Source organism: Malus domestica, chromosome 05 (genome assembly GCF_042453785.1).
Source record: "Malus domestica chromosome 05, GDT2T_hap1".
Lineage (NCBI taxonomy): Eukaryota > Viridiplantae > Streptophyta > Magnoliopsida > Rosales > Rosaceae > Malus > Malus domestica.
This window is the reverse complement of record NC_091665.1, coordinates 4,704,667-4,715,836: the sequence shown is the minus strand read 5'-3', so window position 1 is coordinate 4,715,836 and position 11,170 is coordinate 4,704,667. Positions and strand designations below refer to the sequence as shown.

Genomic DNA, 11,170 nt, shown 5'->3' with positions numbered 1-11,170 from the left:
GGATTCAAAACCCGTAATTATGCTGTATTATTATTCTTTCTGTGATGGATATATAAAAAGTCAAGAAATAGAATTGAGAAAGATCTCACGAACCGCACAGAAGAAGTACATACATAGATACATACATATATTATACACACATATACAATAATAATTGGCTTACCAGCTTGAGGTATGTGGTAGTTGTCGAGATGTAAAAACAAGTGTCCCTTAATACCAAAGTAAGCCAAAACTTGGCCCTATCCCGTGTCCCTAAGATAAAGAGTGCTTGCAAACCAAGGTTGGGGTACACAGCATCAAAATGACAAAACTATTATCATTTGACTTCAGCAAATCTTATGCGGAACCACGTACTTATATTTCTCGGGTCAACGAAAATTGATACAACATGAACTCAAGCAAATAATGAAAAAAATGATATAAATAATTGATTCGGTTCAGCATCGTTATATTCTCACTTTGTCAGTTTTACTAACTGAAACGAAATTTGACATTTTGTAATTCTCTATACCCCAAGCTGTGAGAACCCTATATTAACTTGTAACTTGTAAGCAATTTATCAATCAAACCCACGCAGGGAAGCCATAAATGAAATGAATGAAACGCCAATCTAAATTACGAATATAAAAAAAAAAAAAACATATCTATACAACAGCACAAGACACAGCAAGAATCCTACATGCCAAAAGGCAGGCAGCTCCACTTCTGAAGTTGAAGAAATAACAACACCATAGGGCTTGGAAGCTCATCTTCCTCTGAAGATGCAGGTTGCAATGGTAACTCAGGAGGTAACTGCCGGTGAAATGCATCAACTGCAGCTGCAACACCGTCTTCATTCTCTATCAACTTTGCTATTTCTAGTACTCGAGATTTAACCTAAGATGGTTTCAACTCCTGGTTAGAAAGAATGACTGGTGTGCTATGTTGCTACACTATTTTCTCACTAATGGACTAACTGCATGACTTACACTATAAAGAGGAAAGCTTACCAATTAATAGCATGAAATTTTTAACATATCATATTTGTTTTCATTTTTTAATCTATTTCCAACTGAGCAATGATGAGTAGTGCACTGCTGATGAATAATTGAAGGATTGTATCTGATTATCTAATTGCTTAAGTGTTTGGTAAGGAATAACTGAAACATTATTAGCCCTTTTTTTCTTTTGCGGAGATTGTAAGACTTATATGTGTTAATTATTTGTGGATATTTGATTTGTTTCTGTCCATTGTTCCATGATTGCTTGGTTTCTGGTTCTTCTCAGTGTGTTCTCATGCTGTCCGCATTATGTTTTTTGTGGTACAGTCTAAATTCTGAGTAGTGTTTCCTATTTTCAGTAGTTTGTGCACTCCTGAAGGCTGTCTTTTGGTGCAATCAGATTTTAATAAACAAAGTGAACAACATAAATGCTAATTGAGAAAAAAAAAACATGAAAACAAGAAAGGAACGGATTTAATCTAACCTGGTAACGTTTCAGCTAATGCTATTACTGTTAAAAGTATAGTCACAAGGCTTCACACATTCTGACTTGTTAGCTAATGCATCGTTAGCTCATTAATTAACAGTTTAATCTTTTGGGGTTCATTGGTTGTCTATCACTGACCAATCAAAACACACACCACTCACACTCTCATTCACGTGTAATTGCTCTGTGAATAAAATCTATAGAGACAGTTACAAGGAGTTTGATTCAATAAGGAAGAAATACTAAGGATGAATAGCAATATTAAGTTGTCACAAGTTTGAAAGAATTAGTAGAATTACTTCGATAAGGCACGGCATACACCACTTAGTGGGATAAGGCTTGGTTATTGTATATGATAAACAAATAATTTTGAAAACGAGAAATAGGTATTGGTGCAGTAATACCTCTGGCTCCAGCATGAATCTAATAGCATTTGAAAGGTTCTCAACACTGAGCTGAGAAATAGGTATTGGTACAGGCCCCAAGCCTTTCTCATGTATCCTATCACCCCAGAAGAACTGATCGCCAAAGAACGGCACTATGGTTGTTGGACACTGTATATTGTAAAATAGTGCAATTAGATAATATCCAACAAAAAAAAATACAATGGTGAAAGACAAAGCATCCATTCTCCCAGAAATAAATGATATTAGAACGACCACTCTGACTGAAAAGAACATTACCCCAGCTCTCAATCCTGTAGCTGTAGTCCCAGCACCACCATGATGAACCTGCATATTTACGATAGTACAGCTTTTAAAATCATGCAGTAAAAATCAACATCCACAACTGGTTTACAAAAAAAATGTCCAATCGCTGTGCAGGTTACATGAGTGATAATTAGTTAAAACCGAACAAAAAGGTGAAACCATAAAATACGGCATACCACAGCTGAACATTGAGGAAATAGCCAATCATGAGGGCTGTCCTCCAAGAGGAAAACATTATTGGATGCTTCTGTAACTGCAACACGCAAACCAAATTAGAGGAAAATATATCAGATGGTTTTTCATTATTTTAAGTAAAGCAACTAGAACAGCTTGTCTTTTTTCCTGTTTTTGGTTTAAAATACCCTTATAACAAACATGTAATTGGACAGCGATTACAAAAATTAACAGGATCAGTCAACTGAAATTCAAAAGATATCAAGGACATCCAAATTTAACATAGAGAGAGAGAGAGAGCCATAATATGGTGATATAGTCAAGTGCTATATCAACAGGCACATGAATTGACAAACCAAAGCACGTAATACTTGACAAACAATTTAACCCATACAGTGGAATTTCCTAGAACAGGTTAAAGAATGAGATCTAATTGAAAAAAGAATAGACACTTACCATTACCCAGGTCTCCCCAACCTCTATCAATTATTCCTCTCTGTCCTGTATCTTTCAACGCCTCCAATATAATATTCGTAGTTTTCTTGGGATCATCGAGCGGCTTAACAAAAAACAGGCAAAGTTTTAGGTTCTAATCTTTTCAAAACTCAGGATGAAAACATGATTTTATCAGCCATGAATCTAAATTATTATAGGAATTTTTTTTTACAGAAATAAAGATAAAAATCAAAGTATTAAACCAACTCAAGAAATAAGTCATCAGCCACAATTATACGTATCCAACCATTAACCCACATTGATAAAGAAGCACCCTCTTCAGAAGAAAATTGGACTTAATTACGTCCATAAGCTGTCATCCTGATTCTGGGTCAAGACAGAAAATATCTAGAGGTAGAAAATTCAGTTCTACACTATCTGCAACGATTGAGACATCGATGTTTATGGAATTGATTGGTATTATTATCAAGGTACTCAAAGAGCCCTCTAAATTATCTAGCAGAAAATAAATATATTACTAGACGAGATAACCGTCAATTGTCAAGGAACAAGGCTAATCTGCACGAAAGTTATATGAACTTTCCTAACGATCAAATCAGAGTTATTGAAGATAGTCCTACCAATCCTTCCATCTTCGACTAAGTTTTTTGATATGGAAAGTTATATGAACTTTGCACATGATAACATAAAGTTTAAAATAAATAAATAAAAAAGAAAACAGGAATACACACTGCAGTTTTAATCACTTTACACATAATTTAAGTGAGATCATATACCATGCTTCCAAAGCCAATATATATAGGTTTGGGCCCTTTCTGAATCCATTCAACAAACTCATCTTGAGGTTGATACTTCGACCCAAGGTTTAAGAAACAATAACCAACGACATCCACAAGAGATCCCCAATCTGCATATATCATACGACGTCAAAACCTTCCAAGTTCCAACAAATATACTACCGGTAGAAGAGAATAATTAATATCGAATTACTTACCACTTGGCTTTGGCACAACGTGAGGACTCCACATATAGCCTGTAGGCAAATGAGATATTGATCCATGGTATGTGCTGAAGTATGCAATAGGAGAAAGCTTCAACTTCTTTTTTCTGAAGTCATTTATATATCCCCGAATACCCCACCATATCAGTAAATCCACAATAATGTATGAAATCTATGTGGCAAAGAGAAATAGGATTAGATTTGTCATCAATTAGTCCAGTGGTTCAAACATATGACAATAAAATAAATAGAAGTAAATACCAAACAAATCGCATACCCAATAACCAGCACTTTGAGGTACACGTGCCAGTGGGTGAGGAAATTCATAAGTAGGCCTGTCTATAGAAGGCTACGTTAGATGGCACAACATAGAAGAGAGTTTCTCGCAAAATAAACCAGCATTCAAGACATAATATACTTCTGAAAAGTGAAAACAAGAATAAGAACATAATATTTCTTTCAAGCTTCCTTAAATATCTTTTATTTTGTAATTTTATTCATGTCAACTTGAAACACCAATGCAATCCATGTGACCAAGAGAGTTTCTACCTTTTCTGCTTCCGAATGGTATAAATGGATCAATTATACTTGTATATGCTTGACGCTTGCTAAGATCGATCTAATGAAGAAACTTAAAGAGGTAATCCATAATCCTAGATATCTCTTATTGGTGAAGACTAAAAGACTCCAAATCAGAGCATTGTAATCCCATCTGTAAAAGTGTTTTAATCCAGGACCAAACTATTAGGATCACAGCCTGACTTGCCTCCCTTCTTAGAATCTTACTAGAATTGAACTGTATATGTTATTATGTATACCGGGAAACATTTCAGAAACTCTAGAATGTTTCCAGATTGTCAATTTGAAGAACTCTTCAAGTGGGTTCCTGTTCGAATGAGTGGTCCAGATTGAATGACTAACTTAACAAGTCATAGCGTCTGCCAAGAGGACAATTACTCTATCAAAAGAATGCAAGAAAAGAAGTGGTCAAAACTTACGTCCATGGCATTGTGAAGAAAATATGAAGGGGTACTCCAAGAGCTTCTGCAACATGAGCATGTCCTGCAACCCATATCACATAATCAAAGAAGTTTCTCACGATTGAACTACATCTTTTTACTTGATAAAAGAAGAAAAGATGCAGATGTAGAATAAGTTCATTAATCACACTTTATATTTTCACACACTCATTTTCTAATGGCAGATCCACAAATGGAGTGACTGACATATTTGATGAAAGCAATTTTCTTTGAAGGACAGATCTAGTTACTACAAAGGTCCCATAATAAGGGTTTAAACCTTTTGCTAACTAAATATTTCAGCACGTGGCTTCCGAGTTCCGAACAGTACAGTCCTTCAGTCCTGGATCAATATTCTGATTTCAAGCTCAACAGGACCAACTACAAGGGAGGGTCTATTATAATGATTTAATTAATCTTTGATTGAAGCGGGAAGGTCCAACAATGAAAGATGACGTAAGACACAAGAATCTAACAACGCAACTTTTTAATTTAATTGTGAATAAGAGTTCATCGTAAAACCTTTTGTAAACTGTAATACATACTGATTTACCAGAAACATAATTCAATTGAAGGACATTAAATATTCCACTTGTACTAACTCACCATAAGCAGGAGGGTTTGCAACAATTGCCTGTGCCTTAAAGGGCACACCAGTTTCTATATCTGGTTCTGTGCATGCTGGAAGAAGAGATTCAATAATTGCCTTCAGTTGCTTTCTTTGTATCAATATTTCTGCTCGGCCGGATGGAATGAGACCTTTATTTCTGGCCATATCTAAAATTAAAAGGCACTAAATTTCAGTTATTCAATAAACTTAAGGGGAGAATTTGAGAACAATAAACATATTTAGAGTCTAAATGATGACGTGAATGAGAGTTCTAAGCTCTAGAAATATCAAATTTTGGCTAAAAGAATAGAAGTTAGTTAATTTAAGGAAGTCAATATTCAAATAACTCCAGCTTTCACACAAACTTTTACAGTTTAACTTTAAGAAAATTTGTTGGAATTAAGGTTCAGCTGAGAGAAAGAGAAAGATAACAGCAGAGAGAGCACGAGCCAGAAAAACAGTAAGTCTAAAGAACCACATATAAACAGACAACACATTGGCAAAATAGACAGAGACATAGGAAGTGCTACCAACAATATCGCCACAAAAAAAATAAATAAATAAAAAATAAATAAAAAAGAGATAAATTGGGAAATATTATTAATAAAAAAAAAGTACTTTCAATATTAAGGACCTCTTACATCCTGCCAAAACACGAGGATCACCACCCAATGGATAAAAGTCTACACCAGCCGACTTCACAAAAGAGCTGAAGTTCACATGAGTTGCCAACCTAACATGATGGCCAAACTCCTGCAAGAAAACATAAAACCATCTACAATCAATAAAACATACAAGAAACATAGGAATATATCAGTGATACTGATACCTAAAATTTATTATAAGTACTAGCATCAAGCATGGTCTATCTCTGCAGGTAAGAGTTATAACTATTTTGTAACAAGGACAAAGTTACAATTATTAACCTCTCCGCATCCTGTTAGCCCAAAGAATTATGACCTATGTGCTATATATTTCAAAAGAGTGGTACAAAACTAATCTTTAGAATGCACTCATTGGACCAACAAAACAATACCTAACCGGAAAGATATCAATGATATTGGTACTTTCTTAAAAAACCGTACATTAAGAATAAAATGCACACCTGTATGATGACAACATGTATAACAAGAGCACACTGAATGTAAATTGACAACAAATTATTTCAAGGCTTCATGGACCATAAATGTAACGTAAATTGATGAAAGTCGATTTTTTGGAAGGAAGCTAGTTCTTCCACAAGGAAAACAAACCATGATATTAAAATTACATACAACTAGGGGAAAGGTAAGAAATAAGTGCCAACAAAGGTAAATCATTCACACAACAAAAAGAAGTCATATGGTTATGTTAAACATGCCTGAAATCTCTTTGCCATAGCCAGGAAAGGCTGTACATCTCCTCTTGTTCCAACCACAAGTATGCAAATTTTCAACCTTGGAATTGACTTGATGGTATTGGAAGGCGTGTCATCAAGATTGATGGGCACATCTTCGACAGTCTGGAGCTCTAAGAACTCAGAGGCAACAGGTGCACTTTTTCCCAAATCAACTTCTACTGTTCCATCGTTTTGTATCTTGACCATCTCAACAATCAGTTTTCTCTGAAAACCAAAACAAGAAAAGCAATGATCAACCAAGAAGAGAATGAACCATAAGAATGTATAAAATCAAATAAACCATCTGCAATCCAAAATTATGTTTATAAGGAATTGGGGGAAGGGGGAGTGGGATGGAGGATAACTAGCAACCTCAGTGGTTGGAGCCACTAGATTATAACTCAATTTATGTCACTATTATCAGGTACTGAAACAGTACAAGATACTGTGTAAGACAGGGTCTGTCATACACCCATGTTTCGCAAACAAATTTAGGGGACAACATTTGGCACACATCTCTTCAGCATGAAGTTGCAATTTCATGAAGGAAACTAGTCCAACAAATATGTTTCTAGTTCTGAAAGTTGGAAGATCAAAATTTATAAGCAAACGCAGGAATGGGATCAAACAACCACGCATATAATAGTATCTACCTTTTCACGCTCTGACAGTCTATCCAGCTTTAAGTCATGCCTTCCCTTCCTCTCCATCCTGGATCTAGGGAATCTAATCTCATAATCCTCAATCAGCATACCTTTGGGAGTGCCAATTGGTGCCGTGATTGAATGGTCCAACCGTATGTATCGGTGAGAAAATATTAGATAAACACCAGAACAAAAGAAACATAAATACATATTTAAATGGATCCCAGTATGGCATTAAAGTCCAGTAACATCTGGGGTAGGCATGATCACATCATTGGACTAATTAGACTATCAGTTTGGATCATGATCACATCATCCTATGGTTCACTGAAACACCAACAACAATAGTGGACATAATCATAGTTTAGGATCTGAAGTATTTCCACAATTTAGACAACATGAATATTTTAAGAACTATTCTTCTACTTCAATCCGTCATTTCATTTCTTTTTCAGTATCGCTCTAGAATATCAGTCCGGTCATCTAAATTCCAAATTCCATGACTTATTTACACCTCAGTGACGTCACTAAGTAATGACTGATTACTAAACTAAAGTGCACAACTAACATCCTGGCAATATACTCTTGAATTTTAAGCTAAGACGGGAAGCTCCTTTCCGCATTGTATAGGCAATAAAGCTTAACACATTTTGGTTCATTGGTGTTAATAGAAAGTTTCTTGGCTAAATATTAAGTAATTCCACATTGTCAAACTATAGTTCAAGTTCAACCAGAAGAGTAAGAACCTGGTCTCTCGTCAAGGAAAAGCTTCATTTTTTGTCCCTCGATGCATTACAGATAACAAAAACAACTATAACTCGGAATACGTGGGGGCACTAACCTCTCCGAGGTGAAGAACCAACATTGAACTCTTTTGCCTGAAAAATCTCTAAAACCGGAGAAGGCCGTGAAGAATTTGTCTTCTGATTCCTCTCCTGCTGAAAACAACCTGCAACCAATCGTTCATTTGAATACTTGTTATCCATTTCCACCGAATCATAAATTCGACAACTTAACAGAAAATCCTTACTCTGTCCTTGGCTGCTACCGCCTTCCTCTTCCAAATGTTTCAATGGATGGTCAACCCCATTGCTTCCCATTTTGCCTAGTGCACGGGGATGCGCAACAGAAACCGACCAAACCCCAACTCCGACAACCTTAATTTCGGCTCCTCGTATCTACAATCCTGAACACAAACCATGAACTGAAACCACCAACTAACCCCAACTCCAATAACTTACAACTCAGTTCCCAGTATCGAATTATTAACTGTACCAAAAATCGAATTTCAGGATGTGAAGAAACATAAACAAAAACAAAACCCCACTAAAACAAAAAACCTCAAACCCTTCAAAAACACTTCCAATATCCAGAACCTCACAACACAAGACAGAGAATCGCTAGAAAAAAAGCAAAAGAAAAAAATACAACCCACAAGTTCAAACCGCTTCAGGAACAAAGCCCAAAAGTCGAAATTATCGAAATTTAGCTGTTCCACATGCAGATCATGGACAGCTCGAATGCTAACTGTATTTTTTTACCAAAAGACAGGAACCGCCACTACCAGCAAGTCAAAGCGTAGACCATTTGGTGGGCGAAAGTTTAAACCGCCTTTGAAGTTCAAAAGCAATTCCAAAACTGAAGAAAAGTGTTTTTCCGACTGATTTTAAGCTGAAAGCAAAGAATCCAACAGAAGCAGAAAGAAATTATTTGGGTACTAAGAAATTCTGATGCGCAATAAAATATGGCGCTTAGAGTGAGAGGTCCTATAAAGAATTGCTATAATACAGGGAAGGGAAGGAAGTTGAAGAAAAATTTGGAGTCTTTTGGACTGAGAAGTTGGGTTGTTATGCAAGCTTCTCTCTGTCTGGATTTCAAAGAAATTTCAACTGTTCGACATATAATATGAGGAGAGATTTTTCAACGTTACCGTCGCACAAGGTGATACATGATCATGTGTTCTTATATAAATTATAGGATATATGTGTTGAAATGTTAATAATTTAAAAATTAAAATTTTCCACCATTTATATAAAAATACGTGGTGTACCATCCGTATTTCCGTCACAACTAAAAATTTCTCTAATACGGGACAGAGTTGTACACTTGTTTACGCTAATATGCTTTTTGTCCTCCTTTGGAATTTGGATTCCATCTAGATACTCATATCATATTCATTTATCGTACATTGTATAGTTAGTAATTATTTTTTATTTTTTATTTAAAATTAATACAAATAATATATAACAAAAGTTGATCACACGATGTACAATGAAGATATAAATGTGAGTATCCTAATAAAAAAAGATTTGGAGTGGATCTTCATCCTTCACATTGTATAAAAAAGGGTATTCTAGTTCTTGTAAAAGTTTTTTGTGCTTCTCTTCAAAAATAGAAAATGAATATTGGATTGATTGTTTGATCTTTTGTCAAATTGATGATATAGTGAGTATGTCATTTTTATGTGATGACGTATAAGTTGTATTTGGACCATATTCACATTGACATGATTTTAATAACTTCAAAACATTTTTTTTAACTGGATAGGTAATCACTTTTTTTATGAAAACATTTTTTTTATTACTTTTAAATATACAAAAGGTGAGAACTCTATTGATTAAAAAATTTCATTTTCTTGAAAATGTTATTAATTTATATAAGCATAGGTTACATACAAATAAGGCACTTGATTACACAAATATAGCTATAAGTACAAACATCATCATTACTCACCTAACCAAACGGTCTGGACACCTCTGAGGGAAAGAAAAGAAAAAAAAAAAAACAAAGGTCTGTACACCTCATGGGAGTTGATTATCAAGTGCTATAGGGTATTTAATCATCGTCCCCTTCATAAAATCAATTCTTTTAATGCAACGATTTTATTTATACTAAAAGAATGAGCGTTTAGAGTAATATCTCATATTAATTTGATATCGAACTTGTCGTCTACTTTTAATTTTTCCCCCAAAATCAAAACACAACAGTAGACAAGGAACTAAAAGAATATTTGATTTTGAACTGAACAAGGATAAGAGAACGCTATGATTTTGATGTCTATCTTGAGAGAGACATACAACAAATGCAGCCAAACAATAATATAAGACATTATATCCATGAAAAAGGCCGATCGAGAAGGTGTGATAGTTGCAATGCCCGTTCATCAAAGTATTTAGTGGTCATATGTTAGATAATGTAACTATTGTTTGAATCAATTTCACAACCTAACCATTGATTAAAAGGGATGGAAAAGAGTTGTCTATGATTGTTTTGTCTAGTGACACCCACTCTTCATTAATTGGGTCATATCAATAAACTATTCTAATACCATGTTAAGATTTCAGAGCGTCGTATTAGTGAGGTATAGCCACATCGGTATGGTATCCAACTTAGACCCTACCATCTACAACACGTCGTGTAAGGTATTAGCATAGAAGACATCAATGCAATGAAAAGTAGAACCATTTATTATATCGTATTTTATTTCGTCAAATTTCTGACGCATTCTCCATTAGTTTAACATAGAAATGTTGTAATTGTAATTTGTAATTACAAATCTAAAACGATTGCTCTTTACTGAGAATCTCAAATAATTGTTTTACAATTTGTACAAGCATTGCGCTTTTGGTTTCATGTCTCCTTTAAGATATTGATGATATTCTGTAGTATTTACGTACGTGGAAGCTGATGCACATCGACATCGGCCAAGGAG

General features: G+C 34.9%; 1 protein-coding gene across 1 annotated transcript; it reads right to left on the bottom strand.

Annotated features, from left to right (window-relative positions):
* Positions 1-403: 403 nt before the first annotated feature.
* LOC103402134 (sterol 3-beta-glucosyltransferase UGT80B1-like) lies at positions 404-9,378 on the bottom strand. Its single transcript, XM_008340874.4, has 15 exons — positions 8,489-9,378; positions 8,300-8,407; positions 7,468-7,568; positions 6,797-7,039; positions 6,078-6,189; positions 5,433-5,603; positions 4,806-4,869; positions 4,085-4,142; positions 3,802-3,979; positions 3,584-3,714; positions 2,808-2,910; positions 2,354-2,430; positions 2,151-2,198; positions 1,872-2,021; positions 404-876 (listed from the first exon to the last, which is right to left on the bottom strand). The coding sequence occupies exons 1-15, from the start codon at positions 8,556-8,558 to the stop codon at positions 676-678; spliced, it is 1,815 nt and encodes a 604-aa protein (XP_008339096.1). The 5' UTR covers positions 8,559-9,378; the 3' UTR covers positions 404-675.
* Positions 9,379-11,170: the final 1,792 nt, after the last annotated feature.

What these genes read in the sequence shown, in the direction of transcription:
- LOC103402134 (XM_008340874.4), bottom strand. Translation starts at nt 8,558, where the DNA reads ATGGGAAGCAATGGGGTTGACCATCCATTGAAACATTTGGAAGAGGAA. An exon ending in CTATGGCAAAGAGATTTCAG is followed by an intron (nt 6,190 to 6,796) that starts GCATGTTTAACA and finishes GTTTTCTTGCAG; the next exon opens with GAGTTTGGCCATCATGTTAG. An exon ending in ATATTGGCTTTGGAAGCATG is followed by an intron (nt 2,911 to 3,583) that starts GTATATGATCTC and finishes TTTTTTGTTAAG; the next exon opens with CCGCTCGATGATCCCAAGAA.